This window comes from Heterostelium album (genome assembly GCF_000004825.1).
Source record: "Heterostelium album PN500 unplaced genomic scaffold PPL_contig9, whole genome shotgun sequence".
In the NCBI taxonomy this organism is placed as follows: Eukaryota; Evosea; class Eumycetozoa; order Acytosteliales; family Acytosteliaceae; genus Heterostelium; species Heterostelium album.
In genome coordinates, this window is record NW_008805086.1 from 31,983 (window position 1) to 51,361 (window position 19,379).

The 19,379-nt window shown below is 33.0% G+C and overlaps 8 protein-coding genes across 8 annotated transcripts; 5 read left to right on the plus strand and 3 right to left on the minus strand.

Annotated features, from left to right (window-relative positions):
- Positions 1–43: 43 nt before the first annotated feature.
- Positions 44–2,354, minus strand: PPL_04194 (uncharacterized protein; the record flags this gene model as incomplete). Its single annotated transcript, XM_020575103.1, has 4 exons — positions 44–62; positions 239–1,385; positions 1,453–1,569; positions 2,333–2,354. The coding sequence occupies 4 exons, from the start codon at positions 2,352–2,354 to the stop codon at positions 44–46; spliced, it is 1,305 nt and encodes a 434-aa protein (XP_020434623.1).
- A 996-nt stretch (positions 2,355–3,350) lies between these two features.
- PPL_04195 (uncharacterized protein) lies at positions 3,351–4,056 on the plus strand (the record flags this gene model as incomplete). The annotated part of the gene is made up of 3 exons (XM_020575104.1): positions 3,351–3,573; positions 3,655–3,788; positions 3,874–4,056. 3 exons carry the CDS (start codon positions 3,351–3,353, stop codon positions 4,054–4,056), a joined length of 540 nt encoding a protein of 179 aa, XP_020434624.1.
- A 768-nt stretch (positions 4,057–4,824) lies between these two features.
- Positions 4,825–6,986, plus strand: PPL_04196 (uncharacterized protein; the record flags this gene model as incomplete). Its single annotated transcript, XM_020575105.1, has 5 exons — positions 4,825–5,011; positions 5,072–5,849; positions 6,038–6,216; positions 6,315–6,563; positions 6,805–6,986. 5 exons carry the CDS (start codon positions 4,825–4,827, stop codon positions 6,984–6,986), a joined length of 1,575 nt encoding a protein of 524 aa, XP_020434625.1.
- Positions 6,987–7,240: 254 nt separating this feature from the next.
- Positions 7,241–7,911, plus strand: PPL_04197 (uncharacterized protein; the record flags this gene model as incomplete). Its single annotated transcript, XM_020575106.1, has 4 exons — positions 7,241–7,331; positions 7,425–7,519; positions 7,650–7,754; positions 7,819–7,911. 4 exons carry the CDS (start codon positions 7,241–7,243, stop codon positions 7,909–7,911), a joined length of 384 nt encoding a protein of 127 aa, XP_020434626.1.
- A 243-nt stretch (positions 7,912–8,154) lies between these two features.
- On the plus strand, positions 8,155–11,519 carry acsA (acetate--CoA ligase; the record flags this gene model as incomplete). The annotated part of the gene is made up of 5 exons (XM_020575107.1): positions 8,155–8,302; positions 9,256–9,344; positions 9,443–9,540; positions 9,629–10,366; positions 10,469–11,519. 5 exons carry the CDS (start codon positions 8,155–8,157, stop codon positions 11,517–11,519), a joined length of 2,124 nt encoding a protein of 707 aa, XP_020434627.1.
- Positions 11,520–11,895: 376 nt separating this feature from the next.
- Positions 11,896–13,386, plus strand: psmC1 (26S proteasome ATPase 1 subunit; the record flags this gene model as incomplete). The annotated part of the gene is made up of 3 exons (XM_020575108.1): positions 11,896–11,946; positions 12,031–12,866; positions 12,945–13,386. 3 exons carry the CDS (start codon positions 11,896–11,898, stop codon positions 13,384–13,386), a joined length of 1,329 nt encoding a protein of 442 aa, XP_020434628.1.
- Positions 13,387–13,556: 170 nt separating this feature from the next.
- Positions 13,557–16,719, minus strand: PPL_04200 (chloride channel protein; the record flags this gene model as incomplete). The annotated part of the gene is made up of 5 exons (XM_020575109.1): positions 13,557–13,690; positions 13,774–15,365; positions 15,438–15,761; positions 15,806–16,197; positions 16,255–16,719. The coding sequence occupies 5 exons, from the start codon at positions 16,717–16,719 to the stop codon at positions 13,557–13,559; spliced, it is 2,907 nt and encodes a 968-aa protein (XP_020434629.1).
- Positions 16,720–17,059: 340 nt separating this feature from the next.
- Positions 17,060–19,317, minus strand: PPL_04201 (uncharacterized protein; the record flags this gene model as incomplete). Its single annotated transcript, XM_020575110.1, has 4 exons — positions 17,060–17,271; positions 17,364–17,955; positions 18,030–18,893; positions 18,967–19,317. 4 exons carry the CDS (start codon positions 19,315–19,317, stop codon positions 17,060–17,062), a joined length of 2,019 nt encoding a protein of 672 aa, XP_020434630.1.
- Positions 19,318–19,379: the final 62 nt, after the last annotated feature.

Consider the following 19,379-nt stretch of genomic DNA (forward strand, 5'->3'; position numbering starts at 1 on the left):
CGCCGTTTTAGGAAAGTGTGAATGAAACATCTTGGTCAAGATTTCATTGTCTTTCAGCTTCTCTGCAACCTCAAACATTCCTTTAATATATCTATCATCTGAAGCACCTGATTGTCTCTTTAATGTCTCCACAACTTGATTGAAAAGGTGATTGAACCACACCTTCTGATTGTTGGATAGTTTAACTTTTCCCGAAATAGATTCAATTAGATGGATCTCATCTTCATTGGTAACAGACTTGAATTTCACAGAATGAAAAGTGAATGGGATATTATCATCCTTAACATCTGGACAAGTTTCCAAACAAAATTTCCATTCTTGCAAGTATTCATCTTTCTTCATTGACATTAGGCAATCCTTATAAGAGACTGCTTTTTCTGTGAAGAAAAGTGGGAGAATTTCTTGTTGAGACATTGATATGGCCATTGCAATAGTATTGATAAACATTGACGGGTCGAGCGAACTATATTGACTCCAATCTTGGATACCATTGATGAATTCTGATTCATCTTTTGAAAACTGTCCATTTAAAGACGACCGATAGTTGACAATTGCATCCATAGTGCTTTGTTTGTTGAAAGAATAAACAAAAGCAGAAACAAGGTTGAAGAATCTCCATATTGTCTTACTTTTTTTGGTTACAAGGTTGTACTTTTTAGCCAAATCGATTAATCCGGGATTGGATTTGAAAACTGGAAATGCTTTTTTGATAAGATCGATTCCAACTTCCAAATGATCAATTTTGAAGAGACTTTGATAACGATCTTTTTCCAATTTAAAAAGAATGATTACTATGGGCAATATGTTTTCTTGAGGAACACCACTATCTAATTCCAGAAGTTCAATAGTTGTTCTTGTATTCATCTCATGACGTCCAGAATTCCTAAAAGTTCGGAGTTTGTCAAAAAGTTTGGTGGTCTCATCTTCAAATCTTGAAAAACTTAAATTATTTGCAAGGAATTTGACTATGTCGACGTAGGGTGCAATTGAATTTATAGGGGCAGTATCATGATAAATCCTTCCATCAAAGGTTTGATTGCATGCTCCTAAATATAACATGTTGTCATGAGCATGATCGGCAAGGATTGTTCTGTAATAGGCCGTTACATATTTCTCTGGAACATCACCGACCTTGATTAAAAATTTAAACTCCTTCTTAGTTGGAGCTCTGACGATTGCAAACAAAGCACTATCTTGAAATGAACTTTCAACTCTATTGTCATTGACATAAAGTGAAGGCCTTTCTCTCAAGGGTCCATCTGGATTAACTTTGGCAACAAAGTAAATGTAGATTCTCATACTAACAAGATCATCATTTTGCTTTGGTGGAACACCATTTTCTAGAGAAGTGGTTTCCAAAACTTGGTCCACAGGAGCTTCAATAGCTATAAAAAATAATAATAATATATGTTAATAAAAAAATGGTTCGAAATAATATCACAATTTACATACCAGTGTTCTCCACTGCTTTGGGATTTTCAGTCATAATCTCATCCTGATCTTGGGTAGATTCCATTCTAGTTTTGACATTTGGTTTAAAACTATTTGCTTTTCCACCACGTGTCATTTCTTAAAAATAAAATAGTAAATATTTAGCTATAAATGATATTATTTAATTCAACATACCTTTATAAATTTCTTATGAAATAACTAATTAAATTTATTATCTCTTTTAAAAAACAAAGAATTATTATGAATTAATAAAAAGGTTTTAAATAATATTTTGGTTTTTGATTTTTAATGCACATCCAAACTTAAAGATTTAAGTAAGTGAAAAAAATTAGTAAAATTTTAAAAAAAATAAAATACTAATAAGATATTTAAATAACCCAAAATTTTTTTTTTGGGTTATTTAAATCAAAGAACTTACTTAAATCTTTAAGTTTGGATGTGCATTAAAAAAATCGATTTTGGGCGCCGAACTTTCGGATGAGACTGAGCTAAAATTTTGCAACACAAAAATAAAAAGTTTTTATGAAGATTTTTTTTCTTTACTAATTTTTGTTTTTATTTTTATTTTTTTTATTTATTATTTATTATTTTTCATTATTTATTATTTTATTTATTTTTTTTTTGTTATTTTATTTTATTGTTTTTTATTTATTATTATTACTATTTTTATTATTGTTTTTGTTGTTCCTATTTGCTTTATATTATTTTTTTTATTTATTTTTTTTATTTTATTTTTTCATTTCGATTTTTAATAAAAAAAAACTATCAATTTTTGATTATTAATTTGGTAATACTAGAACTTGATTTATTCTCTTGAGAAACAGAAAAAAAAGTTAATTTTGTGCTTTTCATTTTTTTTTTTAAAAAAATTTCATTTTACTTACATCTTTCGATGAAACCATTTCATTTCGGGGAGATCTATTCAATCATCCTCCGGGTTGTCCTTTTTGAATGGACACAATAAAGTTGGACGGGCTTTACCTTTTAAATATGATTCGGCAATAGTAACCAAATTAAATATATCAGATACAAACATGAAGATGACCAACAAAAAACTAAAATATAGTATTGGATATCAAGATGTCCAAACTCAAACTACTACGTTTGATTTTTCTAGGTATAAATCAAATTAGAATATGAATGAAGAACTCTTTAAGCTACCACCATTATACACCGATGGATGGCACCAGAATGTATTTGCAAGGACATCTGTTGGAACAAGTAAAGATATAATCAATTCAAAGATAGATTGTGTGTCTTTTGTATACAATCATTATACTTGGATGGTCACTTGTAATTTCAAATACCCTAATTGGAAATGTGATGCTGCTTGCATTCATGACACTGAACCACCAAAAAAGACCTTGGTTGTGGATCATTTAACTGGTTGAATGACTAGTACTCATTTATAAAACTATAAACTTTTTTTATCAATCTTTATAATAAACTTCCATACAATTTTTTCGTGTTTGTGATGGAACAAATAATTTTCATCGATTATCTATCTTGGTTAACATGTTAATAGAGAAATATACTTCTCACACAAGCAATAAATTATATATTTAAGTTTTAAAAAACACAACTTGGATTTAAATTCAAATCTTTTTAAAATACATCAATGACACTATTTTGTGTTTTAACTAACCTCCCTCACCCCACAACTCTCACCTTTCATCGAATAATCTCTCAAAAATTGCAAAAATAAAAAAAAAAACAGGGAGAAAAAATAAAAATAACTTGCTAAAAATAAATTTTGATAAAACTCAGCCTTTTCTTCTGAAAGTTTCATCACAATTAATCATTGTTACACTGAATTCTTATAGAATATATAAATAAATAATAAATTAAGGTTTTATTTTTCTTTTAGTAGTATATAAATCTTATAAATAAATTTTAAAATGGGTGAACAAAATAATAATGAAATGTATCCACAACAGCAACCTCAGCAACCACAATATCCACCAGGTTACGACCCACAATATGGTGCACAACCACCACAATATCCACCAGCTGGTCAACCATACGGAGCTCCACCACAACAAGGTTATCCTCCACAACAAGCATATCCACAATATCCACCACAACAACAAGCATATCCACAACAGGGTTACGCACAACCAGGTAATTATTTGATCAAAACCATATAAATAGGTGACGTGACATCTTATGTCTAATCTTATTTTATATTAATTTTCATTATAGTTTACGTACAACCAGCACCAACTGTTGTAGTAGCCAGTCCAACTGTAGCTCATGGACACCACTCAAATTCTGATCAAGATGTTATTCCAGCTGTTTGCATTTTCGTAATTGGATTTTTCCTTTGTTTCGTTTGGGTATGTTTAAACTTTTATTTTATTTTATTTTGTTCTTTGTTCTTTGTTCATAATATCTTTCTAACACACACAATTTTTTCTTTAGGTTGCCGGATTTGCTTATATTAAATCAAAGAACTCATTGGCAAAAACCCTTGCCATCTTATCGGTCATCTTCTTCTTTATCGGACTTCTCACAATTGTCATTGTAATTCCAGTGGTTGTTATTTTGGCCGCAAGAACTGCTGCTGAAGTCGATAACTGTTACTACAATTGTTCATCAAATTAGATAGAGCTTGTTTTTTTTTTGTTTTAACAATTAATTAATCTATCATAATAAATTCATTTTTTCTGTGTAATATTAATCAAATTTGTTTGATGTCGCGTAAACACCAAAAAAGCAAAGCTTTTGATAAAAAAAAAAAAAGAAAAAAAAAGCTTTTAAAAAAATTCAACGTGTCAAAAAAAAAAAACAAACTTTGCAAGTTGTCAGTTGAGAAGAAGGGGAGGTGATCCAAGTAGTTTGCCCGCCATGCAAAGTAGATCGATGAAAAAAACAAAAAAAAAACAAAAAATAATAAGAAAGAAAAAAAATATCTTTTTCAGTTACATTTTAAATTTAAACTAGTTGATGAATGATCATTCAGTGATTTTTTTTTTATAATTTTTTCGACCACCTCCTATAATTTTTTTTGACAAACAAACAAATATAAGTCGACATTTATCAAAAGTTTACACCCTACCTTTTTTTTTTTTTTGTTTGACAGATTGACAGATTGATCAATAGTCAGTTATTTAATTAAAAATCGATCATTTCATCATATTTTTTTTTAATATCAAACACTGGTAGAATTATTAAACATCACAAGCAAACAATCAATCTGTCTATCATATATTTTTTAGATCTTATCTTATTTTTTTCAGCAATAACCAAAAACAACCGAGAAAAAAAATAATCAAAGTTGACTATTATTATTATTTCATTCACCTTTCCCCCACACATCACCACCACCACAATCACCAACACTTTTGTATAAAGATCATCTTATCATAAAAGATGGTAAAAATCATATCAGTTCGTAGTTTGATAGTTTACGCCAATTTCCTTTTAATTCCCACAACCATTTGTTTACTATGGCTACTGTTACCCATCGACACATATACCAGATACTCTGGAACTAGCATGGTTTATTTTGTATTTATGTTTTTCACATGGATTTCTTTTTATGATTTAAATTTACCAGGTAACTATAGTATAATAACAATTTCAGTCTAACAACTATTTAACATATTATTATTATCAGGATGTTCAAAAATACAGATTGTAGTTTTCTATGCAATATTTATAGCGATAGCAATTGGTTGGTTAAATGTAGTTACCAAACTAAATGTGGAAACCAATCGTATGTCATATTCATTCATTGATGCGATTGCCTGGTTGCTCAGCTCGCTGTGCTACTTTATTCATATACTTGTACACAAGATCAAGAAGCAATACTACTACCAGGATGACACTGTCATGGATGGCTATGGAATCAAGCGAAGAAAGAGACGTTCGAAGCCATGGACAAAGAGACTCTCTAAAATATTCTGTTATTACAAGCGAATCGATATGGATGAAGAGGATCAGCGTAAACAAATGTTCAACCAGCAATTGGAAGAGCATCCACAACTTCCAACCAACACCACTGCCAACGTACAATATCTAAAGAGTTCTGCTGAATTTAAATATTCTGGAAATAACAATAACAATAACAATAGTAATAGTAATAGTGATAACGGCAGCCAGAATAACAGTCAAAATGTTAGTCAGAAAAATTCACCGTCAACTTCACTCACAAATTCGATAAATAACAGTGAGGGAAATACTTCAGAGGTTGTCAATTCCGATGGAACAGTTACTGTTTCTACAGTTGTCGCCAATCCAAATGACGACAGTCTCGAACACAAGATTGAGCAAGTTTTGGGTGAGGACGACACCGCCATCGAGATGACTACAACACAAAAGAAAGACAAGACAAAGAACACTGTCCAATACTTTAAAAAACTGGACCAAAGGATGATGGATCGATCGGTGGTGATGTATCGATGCGTGCCACCAACACCAAGAACCTAAAGTTGTCGCCATCGGTCTTGTTCGATCTGATGCCCAAGCACGAATTGTCGTATCGTAATTTCTTCACCGTGTGTATCTACCAGCTGTTTGTAATTGGCACCTGGTTCTGGCTACACAATTTCACAACACTCATTTTCGATAACGATCTCTTCAGTACGCCATTCCTCGCACTCGTCTCCATTGTCGTTTTCCATCTAAGTCGTCTCCTACTCAGTGGTATTTCCAACGCACTGAATCGTTTCCTCAAACCGCGAGAAATCAAATATTTTACATTCTTCCAATTTCCAATGATGTTTTTCCTTTACTATCGTAATCTTTTCCTTAGTATTAATTGTAAGTGTGTCAAACCCACAATAACTTTCCAAAAAAAAAAAATAATTTTTTCTAATCCAACAAACTATTTTTTTTCTAATCCATTAAATTAATATTAGCATGGGGAATTGCAGTATTGGTTAGTTTTGCATTGTTTGCGTTCGATATTTTTTACTATTTGTTGCATATGACCAAGAGATATTGGTTCTTTAGACATCAGGGACTGATCGATATCTTTGACAGACATCCAGATTCCAAGTTCTGCAGACTCCTGAGAAATACGCTCGAGGATCAGAATCCATCGTACGACCAGCACGTCCGTGATCTATCGGTGGAGTACTACTACGACAAGATGGCCGAGTACGTCAGTATCATCACGATGGTAGTGTTCCTCTCGCTGATACGTGCACTCAACTACAAGACACGCTACTACCCACGCTTCTACGACCTCTCGGACGACACACTCCAGCAGCTGCTCTGGCGATACCTCTATCTCCTGCTATTCGAAGTCACCTACGACCTCCTGATTCGACTACTCACCAGACGTCTACTGAAGATCGACATTTCCAATCGTGGACGTAACGAAACCATCTCCAATTTCACAACTAGATTCATCTTTACTCTATTCTTACTCTATAATCTCATGGATATCTATCATACCCAGATCGTCTATAGAGAAAGTTTCGACGACAACACCAACGCGACTTCCAGCAACAACAGCACCAACAGCCCCATCACAAATAACTCAACACTGTCCAATCTTTTTTCATAATGCCAACTCCACACAATAGCGCTTCCCTCATTCACAGTTTTGGGGGAATTGTCAAAAAATACAAAATAAAAAAATGAATAAATTGGAAAAAAAAAAAAAAACAAAAAAAAAAAACCAACAAAGTAAGTGTTTGATTAATTTTTGTTTGTTTTAATTATCCGCAATAAATATTAAATCAATATTTTATTTTATTTTTATTTTGTTTCTTTTTTTTATTTTTATTTATCAATATAATATACAACAATCATCATCATCATCATCATCATGATAAAGATGGATTATAATGATAATCCAGTTGGTCTAGGTGGATTCGTACCAACTTTATTGGATATATGCTTGACAAGAGTAAAAGATAATATTGATAGTATGTTGAAGATATGATATTGTTATTAGTTATTGTGATAGCTTTGTTTTTTAACTAATAATATCAACTTTATCAATATAATATTATATTTAGCTATAAAACAGATTGATAAAATTAATGATGTATTATTGCTTAGAGTTTTTGAGAAATGTTCACCAGGTCAATTGGCATCTCTTGAAACAAAACTTGTTAGTATCTCATAAAATGATATAGTGATCATGATCATCACTGTGATTTATGTATACATGTCATGTGATATTAATAGACTTGTTTACTTTTTTTACTTTTTTTAACAACAACAACAAATCTATATATTAGATAAATAGAAAAATTGACACAAGTGATCTTTGGAAGAAACATTGTAACATTAGTTTTAACGTATATAAAGTAGAGCATGGTCTCACTTGGAAATCTATGTATAGTGTATTGTATCATACATCATAATCTCTTAATACAATATATGTTCTAACTTGTAATTTAAAAACAGAAATTAGAAAGAGAATATCAAGAAAAGAAAAATAGAATTGGTCAGGTTTTAAGAAAGAATTATAGTGAGAAGGAAAATGGTATGGTATCATAATGTGTTAATAATACAGTGATATGATATGATAATTATAATGATACAACTTATAATGATACAACTCAAAACAAATCAATCACACAATACATAAATATCTACAACCCATTAATAATACGATAGATGAATGGTATTGAAGAGTGAACAATGATCATTGTTTAACTAACCGTTTTTTCTTTTTCATTATTATTATTTTAAAACACGCACCATATAGAGAAAAAATCTAAACAAATTAAAGTGATTGACATGCCAAATACTAGAGCGAAACAAATCAACAATAGACCCATGGCTTCAAGAAACTATTCATCATCATCATCATCATCATCATCCTCATCTTCTTCTTATTCAGTATCAAGAGTTAGCTCCCCAAAAAGTACAATGAGTAAACCTAGTAGTAACACTCCCAAATTAATGGCAAAGGTTTTGAAAGAACACAGGAGAAGATAATATTTTGTTGTTATTGTTGATTATCATTTTTCATCCAAAAAAACAAAGCAAAAAAAAACAATACTTATCTAGATATTGTTAAGAATAAATATTTTCAATACCACTACCAATCTCCGAACACTTCAACTTCAATTCAATCAACAAATTAATCAATCATACCCCACACAGTGGATCAATAATATTATTAATCATGTAATGCAAAAAAAAAAAAACAAAAAGAAAAGAAAAGAAAAAAAATAGTCATATGATTGGCACCTATGAACAAACCCATTAAAAAAAAAAGAAAAAAAAAGAATAAAATAAAAAGACCAATATTTATTTATTTTTATTCACAACAGCAACAATTGATGAGAAAGAAAGCCACACATCAGACAGTCAGATTGAACAACACAAACTATTAAATGATGTTGTATAAAAAATAGTAATTAATTAAAAAAAAAAAAAAAAAATTGAAAGGAATTATGCAATTCCCCAATGCTGAAAAATAAGGGGCATGATGGTATCCAATTCAGATAGATACCAGGTATCTGATATTTTTTTTAAGAAGCTTTTTTAAAATCAAAAAAACTTTAATCATCCGACACAAAATTTAATTTATTTTTAATTTTATTTTTTAACAACAATACAAAGCTCACATTGATAAAAAAAAAAAAAAAAAAAAAAAACATATTAATTAAAACACACCCAATGTTTAGATAAAATTTAATTTGTTAAATTGCAATCGTCAAACATACTAATCAATAATAGTTCCAACATTATCTAATTATTATTATTATTGTTGTTGTTGGGTTTTACAATTGTTACACAATTTATTCATTTCATTTAAGAGTGAAAGTGAATAGGTCATTTTATTTATTGTGTTTTTTAATAATTTCTTTATATAGTTTTTTTTTTAATAAGCCATGATTTCAAATGACGATACGATTTATACTCCATCACAAGAGTACAGTCAACAATGTCATGTTAAATCTTACTCTGAATATCAAGAGGTATGTTGTTTAATGTTTGCAAAACAAAAAAAAAACGACATCACTTTGATGTTCATTCGTTTTTTCATTTATTAATCGAAAAATGATAATCAATCTAGATGTACCAACACAGTATCACTAATCCAAGTGAATTCTGGGGAAAGTATGGTAGCTCTCTTATCAGTTGGTTTCAACCATTCACCAATGTTATGTCTGGGTATGTAGCAGAGATTAGTATTAGAAGTATTAGTTGTTGTTATAGCCATATTAATTAAAAATGGTTATTGTATTCATATTTTATTTAGAAACTTTGTAAATGGAGATATAACTTGGTTCCAAAATGGCAAGTTAAATGTTTCCTATAATTGTATCGATAGACATTTGGAGACAAAGAAAGACAAGATTGCGATTATCTATGAGGGTGACCATCCAGACCACGTGAGAAAGATCACTTTCTACGAGTTGTTCTTGGAGACCTGTAGATTGGCTAATCTCTTAAAGTCGCTGGGCGTGCGTAAGGGCGACACCGTTGCCATCTACATGCCCAATACACCAGAGGCAATCTACTCGATGTTGGCATGCGCTCGTATCGGTGCGATTCACAGTGTTATATTTGCTGGTTTCGGTTTCGATTCGATCGTCTCCAGAGTGCAAGACGCCAACTGCAAGATCATCATCACCGCTGACGAGGGTGTTCGTGGTGGCAAGACCATTCCACTCAAGAAGAAGATCGATGAGGTTGCCATCCACTGTCCCTCTGTGCAAAAGGTGATTGTCTTTAAGAACACAGGCGGTCCAATCGACTTCCACCCAGCCAAAGACATCTGGGCACACGAGGTCATGCCAGAACAACCCCCCTACTGTCCATGTGAAGTGTTGGACAGCGAAGATCCACTATTTATTCTCTACACATCCGGATCCACCGGTAAACCCAAGGGTTTGGTTCATACTCAAGCTGGATACCTGCTATATACAACAATGACACACCGTTATGTTTTCGACATACAGGAGAACGATATCTATGCATGTGTTGCTGATGTTGGGTAAATTATCAATCAATTTAATTTGAGTTTTCTTTTAATATTCTTCATTGTTTTTAGCTAATGGTGTTGTTCTTTGTTATATATAATTATCATCAACAATAGTTGGATTACAGGACATTCTTATATTGTATATGGACCATTGTCGAATGGAACCACCACATTTATATTCGAGGGAACTCCACTGCACCCAACACCCTCACGTTATTGGGAGATGGTAGAGAGACACAAGATTACACAATTCTACACTGCACCGACTGCCATTCGTTCGTTGATGAAGTATCCAGTTAGCTATGCAGAGAAGTGCAATAAGAGTTCACTGCGTGTGCTAGGCACCGTCGGTGAACCCATCAATCCAGAGGCATGGAGATGGTTCTACAAGTATGTCGGTGAGGACCGTTGTCCTATCGTCGACACCTACTGGCAAACAGAGTCCGGTGGACATTTAGTCGCACCGCTGCCCGGAGGAATCCCCACTAAAGCAGGTAGCGCTACCTTCCCATTCTTTGGAATCAAGCTGTCGGTACTCGATCCACAGACCGGAAAGGAGATGAGCGGTAACAATGTCGAAGGTGTATTGTGTGTCAACAACTCATGGCCTGGAATCGCGCGTACCGTCTACCGTTCACATACTCGTTACCTGACAACCTATATGAAGCCATACCCTGGCTACTACTTTACCGGTGACGGAGTCAAGCGTGACCAAGACGGATACTACTGGATCCAGGGTCGTGTCGACGACGTCATCAATGTTGCCGGTCATCGTTTGGGAACGGCAGAACTCGAGAGTGCATTGGTCGGACACAATTCATGCGCAGAGGCAGCGGTCATTGGATATCCACACGATATCAAGGGTCAAGGTATTCTGGCATTCTGCACACTGAAACATGGATTCGAAGACACCGAAGACATTGTGTCGTCACTAAAGATCGAAGTCAGAAAGATCATCGGTCCATTTGCAACACCCGATGTTATCATCATCACACCATCACTCCCCAAGACTAGAAGTGGTAAGATCATGCGTCGTATCCTCAGAAAGATCGCTTGTCACGAATCAACACCGGAGCAACTCGGTGACATCTCAACACTCGCCGAGCCAGAAGTTGTTCAATTTTTAATTGATAAAGTAACAGCATGTCTACCAAAACATCATTAAAAAAAAAATAACAATCATAAAATAAAATAAAACAATTACAAATGAAATAAAGCAACTAAAATGATTTTACTTTGTTTAATTAAAATGTTTGAAGTTCTGAGGTTTATTTTTTCTAAATTAAATTGAATTAATTTTTATTTATTTAATTTTTTTTTTTGTAAAATTTTTTTCATTTTTTTTTTTTTGATTAAAAATTGTAAGTTCACACAAATGTGTTTTTAATTATTTTTTTCAAAATCAAATAAAATTTATTTAATTATTTTATTATTTGTTTTTAAATATTAATATATAAGTTTATTTTTGTAATTTTATAGTGTTTTTCAATCATATTATATATATATAGTTAATTTTTTTTTTAGTTAATTAGAGAAAAGATATGGGACAAGGACAATCACTTGGTAATCCTGATAAGGATCCAACAAAGAAGGTTAGTAGTTGATCAAATTATGATTACTTTGTTTGTTTACAATTTATCTTATATTTATATATTGTTTAATATATTTTGTTATAGGATCAAAATAAACAAAAATATCAACCACCACCTCCACCAACTCAAATGGGAAAGAAAAAGAGAAGAAGAGGAGCTGAGACTTCCACTAAGCTACCAGTTGTAGCACCACATACCAAATGTAAATTAAAGATGTTGAGATTGGAGAGAATTAAAGATTATCTCTTGATGGAGCAAGAGTTTCTACAGAACTACGATATCAGTCAACCAAAGGCTGACGACTCAAAGAATGAGATGACCGACGAGAAGACCATCGATGAGATCAGAGGTGATCCACTTACAGTCGGTAGTCTCGAGGAGATCGTCGACGATAACCATGCAATCGTCAGTTCGGCGGTTGGACCAGAGCACTACGTGCGTATCATGTCATTCGTCGACAAGTCCAAGCTGTTCCTCGGTGCCACTGTACTCTTGCACAACAAGACACTGTCGGTAGTAGGTGTCATCGACAGTGAAGTCGATCCAATGGTCAATGTTATGAAGGTGGAAAAGGCACCACTCGAATCCTACAGTGATATCGGTGGTCTTGAGTCACAGGTACAGGAAATGAAGGAGGCTGTCGAGCTCCCACTCACTCATCCAGAATACTACGAGGAAATCGGTATCAAACCACCAAAGGGTGTTATCCTCTACGGTGAGCCAGGAACAGGTAAGACTCTCTTGGCCAAGGCTGTTGCCAATCAGACCTCTGCTACTTTCCTTCGTGTCGTAGGTTCCGAGCTCATCCAAAAGTATCTTGGTGACGGTCCAAAGTTGGTAAGAGAATTATTTAGAGTTGCCGAAGAGTTGGCTCCATCCATTGTATTTATTGATGAAATTGATGCTGTTGGTACAAAGAGGTAAGTAAATCATACAATTCAAATTAGTTTTATAGATTTATTAACAATAATAATTTTTTTTTTTTGGATTATTTTTAGATACGATTCAAATTCAGGTGGTGAAAGAGAAATTCAAAGAACTATGCTCGAGTTGTTGAATCAATTGGACGGTTTCGACGCAAGATCAGATGTTAAAGTTATTATGGCAACCAATAGAATTGAAACATTGGATCCAGCGCTTATTAGACCGGGTCGTATCGATAGAAAGATTGAATTCCCACTGCCAGATATCAAGACCAAGCGTAGAATTTTCGACATTCACACAAGCAAGATGAACTTGGCAGAGGATGTAAATTTAGAAGAGTTCATCATGTCCAAAGATGAACTTTCTGGTGCCGATATCAAAGCTATTTGTACAGAATCTGGTTTGCTAGCCCTTCGTGAGAGAAGAATGAGAGTGACTCACTCTGACTTTAAGAAAGCTAAAGAGAAAGTATTATACAGAAAGACTCAAGGTGTACCCGAGGGATTGTATATGTAAAAGCGATCACATTTGTACATAATTATATCCATCCAATAAGATATAAGATTTAAAAATAATCATAAACTCACAACATATAAAACTATTAATAAAACACAAATCTAATGATCTTTACTAAAAATAAATTAACACTGTGATTTATTTTGATTTGTTTAGTTTAGTCTCGTTGTTTATTCATCGTTTGGGTTATCTTCAGGGTATAATAATTCAACACCAGATCTTAAATCTCTATATTTCTGTTCACAATTCTTCTCTAATAAATCTTTCTTTGTGATAATACCTTTTAATTTGTTTACGGAATTAACTTTAAAATAAATAAAGTATTAATATATCAAAGTTATATTTGATCAATATTAAAATATTATACAATATTTATACTATACTTACCCACCATCATGTGCCTAAGACCAATTGATCTGAAAATTGTAAATGCTTCACTAACTGCGAAATCTTCGTTCACGGTGAAAAATGTAAGGTTCATAATACCTGTGAAATCGATTTGCGTCGAGTAATCCTCTGGGTCAAATCTAAAGTCATCAAGATTCGGTAGTTTCCATGCCAATTTAGTAATGTATTGGTCGTGGGAATAGATTTGTTCGGTGTTGTAAATGTAGACATCAGAGAGACGTTCTAGGATCATTAAGAGTTGCGATCTTAAAACCAGGCCTTTCACACTTCTGTCGACAGCATTCGATACAACTGGGAAACCATTGTGAGATGTATTTCTCAATGCATTGAGAACATTGCCGAGGGTATCTTTCTCACAGAGGAAAACTGGTTTCTTGGCCATGATATGCTTACACATCAACAGTTTCATAGTTCTGTGCGGTTGGGGTTCGAGATATGGAATGTATTTCATTTGAATGAGCAAATCAAACATTGGATGAATGAAAAAGTCCGACACCCATTTGGCAACCATTACTGTTAGCATGAGAGGAAGGAGATACGGTAGTTGATTGGTTGTCTCTATCAGAATTACAGATAGCGATATCGTCAATCTTGAAACTCCAGCCATAAACGCAGCAGCTCCCATCAGAGCATAGACACCCGGATCGATTGTATCACTATCATTGAATATCGAACGGAGGATCAATCCAACGATTCTACCATAGGCAGCACCAATGATTAACATCGGGATTAAAGTACCGGACGATATTCCACAGCCAGCAGTGTATGCAGCGAATAGGAAATAGAAAATGCAATAGACAATTAAAACGGGGATGCCAATACGATGAGAGTTGATTTCATACAATCCATTGGTCGACAGCAAGTTATCAATGGCATTGTCGTTAGTAGCGAAAATAACAGATGCCATTGGATTGTAATAGTCATCGGGACATGTAAATTGTGCGAGATGTTCTTTTACTTTTTCCAGAGTGGTGTTGTAGCTCTGTCCCAAGGTGGTTCCTGGAGGTGCCTTAATAATGAGATCATCCATTGGTTGACAAGAGAACAACATTGGCACAAAGAATTGAAGTAAAGTGGAAACTCCAATGATGATGAAAACCTCCAAAACACGGTAGGATTTTACCTTGTTGATATATTTTCTTCGAAGTTCAACGACTTTGATATTGATGAGAGTGAAAAGTGCACCGGAAGCACCTCCAATTGCACCGATCAAGAGGAAAACAATGATCTGTACAAGACCGACATATTCACTCTGAGAAACTTTGGTTGCATCTTGAGCCATATCGAAAATGATAGTTGATACTGTTGAATTTCCAATTTTCTTTGCTGCAAAAGTGTAGGTAAACGATGCAATCAAACAGGTAAAGAATGCACGCCATGTCAATGTACTATTCCAGAAGGAACTTACTTCCTCCAACGAAAACAAACATCCACCAAGAGGTGCAGAGAACGCTGCAGCCACACCAGCTCCAGCTCCAGTAGTAACAAAATCACGTTTATCCTTATCGTTCTTGAATGATCTTAAAAATGGTATTCTAATTCCAAATTCTTTAGATTGTGCTTGTGAGAAACTATAATTTTTTTTTTGAATTAATAAAATATAAAGAATAAAATTATTGAAATTAAAAGTTATTGATAATTACCCATTTCCAACTATCGCACCAATATGAATCATTGGTCCCTCAGCTCCAGCTTGAAGATTGGATGAAACTGCAAAAATCATCGATACCAATTTGGTTACCAATGTTTTAAATTTCAAAACATGTGGAATTCTGGTACCATTAAGATAACCTTTTACCTCTGGAATTCCAGAACCAGCCGCTGTGGGTTCAAAGTAAACTGCTAACCAACTTCCAGCTAGAGCCAATCCGGAATTCATAAAAAAATAAAGACAAAATGCAACCCAAAACTCCATATATGTAAATGTACCACCCAAAACTAAATTGATCAATTTTATATTAATACTACTATTAAATTAAATAACAATTTGATTGGAATGCTAATTAATAACTTACAATAATTAACAACTTGAAATTTAAATTTAGAAATCGATTTTGTAGAGATACTGGCCACGAATGCAATGAAACCAATTGCAACACCCATGAGAAAACTGATGATCCAACGTTGCCATTCGTGATCGGAACCGAGTTGTTCAAACTTTTTGTACATCTCCTTACGGTAAGATGCATTGTAGATGGTGACATAATCGAGACATTCGTATTTAGAGATATGCTTTTTATCCTGAATCCAAATGGATCTCTCGTGACTCTCTATCTTCTCGATACGCTCCTTATTGAAATTCTCTACTGCATCCACTGCTTTTATTCCGACACCTGCGACTTGCTCCAATCCACCAATAATTGTATCTTCAATCTTTTTATTGGATTCTTTAATTTTTTCATCCTAATTCAAACAGGGTGAGTAAGATTACAACTATAATTTTGAAAATTCTATACATACAATTAAATGATTTGATTCCAATATAGTATGTTTAATAATTTTATTGGTTTTCCCCAGTGTTTTCTTGACTCTTGTAAAGATTTTATCACTTGGTTTGATCATATCTTCTGATGAAAATAAATTTTTTGGTTTCTTTTCGATAATTGGATCTCTATAAATTGGTTCCAAAATAATAGCACCTCTTTCATATTGTTCTTCTTCTTCCTCCTCCTCCTCCATATCTTCCTCCTCTTCTATCATTGGTTTATTATCATAGTCGTCTATATTATTATTATTATTATTATTATTATTATTATTATTATTATTATTATTATTATTATTATCACTAAATTCAATATTTTCTAATTCTTCCTCTTCTACTTCTTCTTCTTCTTCAATGATATTATCTTCTCTATCACTATCTTCGATATTGTTTATTAGATGATCATCTTGATCATCTAAATTCTGATACTTTGAATTATTCATTATGAGCAATGAATGAATTCTCTATATTTATATATTTAACTCTGTCTCTCTTTTTATCTTGTGATTTTTCAATATTGTAAAAATATTAAAGCATAATTATTGATAGGATCGTGACAATGAGGTATATAACTGGTTCAATTTTTAAACAATCAAATCACCAGTTGAAATCATAACCTACTAAAAAAATGTAATTTAAATTAAATTAATATTTTTAATTTTTTTTTTTCGACTCGATTGTAACTATAAAAAAATCACACAATCGCGATGATAAAACCAAAAAAATAAAAATCAAATCTCGGTAAATGCTCTTAGGAGATTAAATTAAATTGTTTTTTTTTTTTTATTTGTTTGAAAATTGTTCTAATTCTTCATTAAAGAACTTATTCAATAAAAGTGATAATGACATATCTGTTCTCTTGGTGGAAGTAGTCACGTGTTGTTCTATCATCTTTAAAATATCTTTGTTTTGTGTTGACTTTGATCCACTTTGTAGAATATCTAAATGATATCCTTGGTTTAACAATAAACTGAATTCTTCTAACATTTCGATATCTATTGTTAAAATAATAATAATAATAATAATAATAATAATAATTTTATTAGAATATTGCGATATTATTAATTTGTTAAATGTAAATACTTACTAACAATAAATTTAAAGAATCTTGGAAAGAAGAAACCTTTTTGTAAATCTTTCTTTGAGATGTTAGAGAGTGGCAATCCGTCGTCGTCATCGTCAAACACCAGTGTCTTGGTGTTTGTGGTCTGTCCTTGTGGTGTCTTGACTCCACTCTTTTGAATCTCATGAACGATCTTTTGGAATCGAGGTTTGTAGTAGTCCCAGTAGCATTGGAAGAGTACTGTCATCTCACCTACCATACCGAGACGCTCATAGCATGCAGCCAATGAGTCAATACACCAAAAAGTGATTTCCTCTAGTGAGTACACCGTGAAGAATGGCTTGATTGTTCGAAGTGGATGACGTGTAGGTGGATGCATCTGGTCAGCGAGTGGAATGGAAATGAGAATCTCCAAAAGATAGACGATCGAATTCTCAATCTCTGAGTGATTGGTCATTGCAATATGAAGAAACAATCGATTCACCCATAGATCTTCTGTTGGATCGAAACTAATCAAATGGTTTCCTCTAACGGGAATCAATGTTTTGAATTTAGTTTCCGTCGACAACTGTTGTTTAATTTGTTTATAGAATGTCAAAGCAGATGAATATGATTCCTAAAGAAAGAAAAGTATACTTTGTTAATTATATATATATAATGTTGTCAAAATAAAGTATAATATATAGTTACATAAAAGTAATGACAATCAGCTAAACTTGTATTGATCCAATAGAATACAGGAGAATTCCATGTCATTGATAGCTCTTTGAATCTATCATTCCATGGTTCTTGATTGAGATCACTGTAGCAATCCATGCAAAGAGTCAAGTATCTAATGGCTTCTGAGAGATTCTTGTCGTAGAAAGTGTTGTTGACGTCTTTAAAGTTCTCATCGGCATTAGAGTAGATCAAAACTTGATGTGTTATCATGTAGAGTGAGTTGTTATTGCTGCTATTGATGTCGAACGTAAGAGTATTATCACCGGTAGCCACAGCTGTAGAACTGCTACTACTATTATTACTGTTACTGTTACTGTTGGTGGTGGTGGTAGTGGTAGTCGACTTTGATATTGAAGATGATCCACTCACCAAGAACTTAAAGTAACGCCATGCACAAAGATAGAATAGACTGGTTAATAGGTAGATACCGAGTTCTATCTCGTAGTCGTAGAGGTCATCGCTGTCGTCTTCTTCATCTTCTTCCTCTTCCTGTTGGTGACGATCAAAGTAATCGTTACGCAGCTTCTCGACACTGTTTAACAAGTCGACAGACAATCGAGGTCGCGACGACCGATCACTATTTGCCAACTCCTGTAGGAATCTCTGTATACCCAGAATGACATCATAAGAAATGACAGGTCTTGTCACAGTGTAGCGCCAACACAACTCCACCAACTCTGATCTCTTTACCCCTTGTTGCTCTAAGAACTTCTTGTCCACCTTGAACACCTCTGGTACACAGAAATTATTGATCAACTTTAAGATTGTATCCGTCAACTTTGAATTATCTTTATATTGATCTCTTAACTTTAATATTGTTTTAACTCCACCAACCTATAATAATATGATTAAATACAATACATTAATATGTTATGTTATGTTGTTGTTGTTAACAGTTACTACTTACCCATAGATCATTTGATTTTATATAATTATTTGATCTCATTAGTATGTACAAAAGGAGGGAGTAGTTACTTTGTTGTATCGATTCTAAAGATTTACAACACCAACAAAGTATATCTAGATAGCTATCGTTACTCGCTGTTGCTGTTGCTGTTTGTTGATTCTTTAATGGGTTGAAATATTGTATTGAATCCTCGATGGTTTTAAAGAGATCGATGTGTCCATGTCGATTGTTGTTCCTCTCTAGATAGACAAGTAACTGATTCAAATTGATAAATGAAACATCTTTTAGCTCTCTATAGAATTCCAACTGTTCTATATCATTAGATAACAGATGTAATAGATAATATCTCATGAAATCAACATAATATTCATTGTTAAATCTATAGATTATAATTATAATTAGTTTGTAAACTA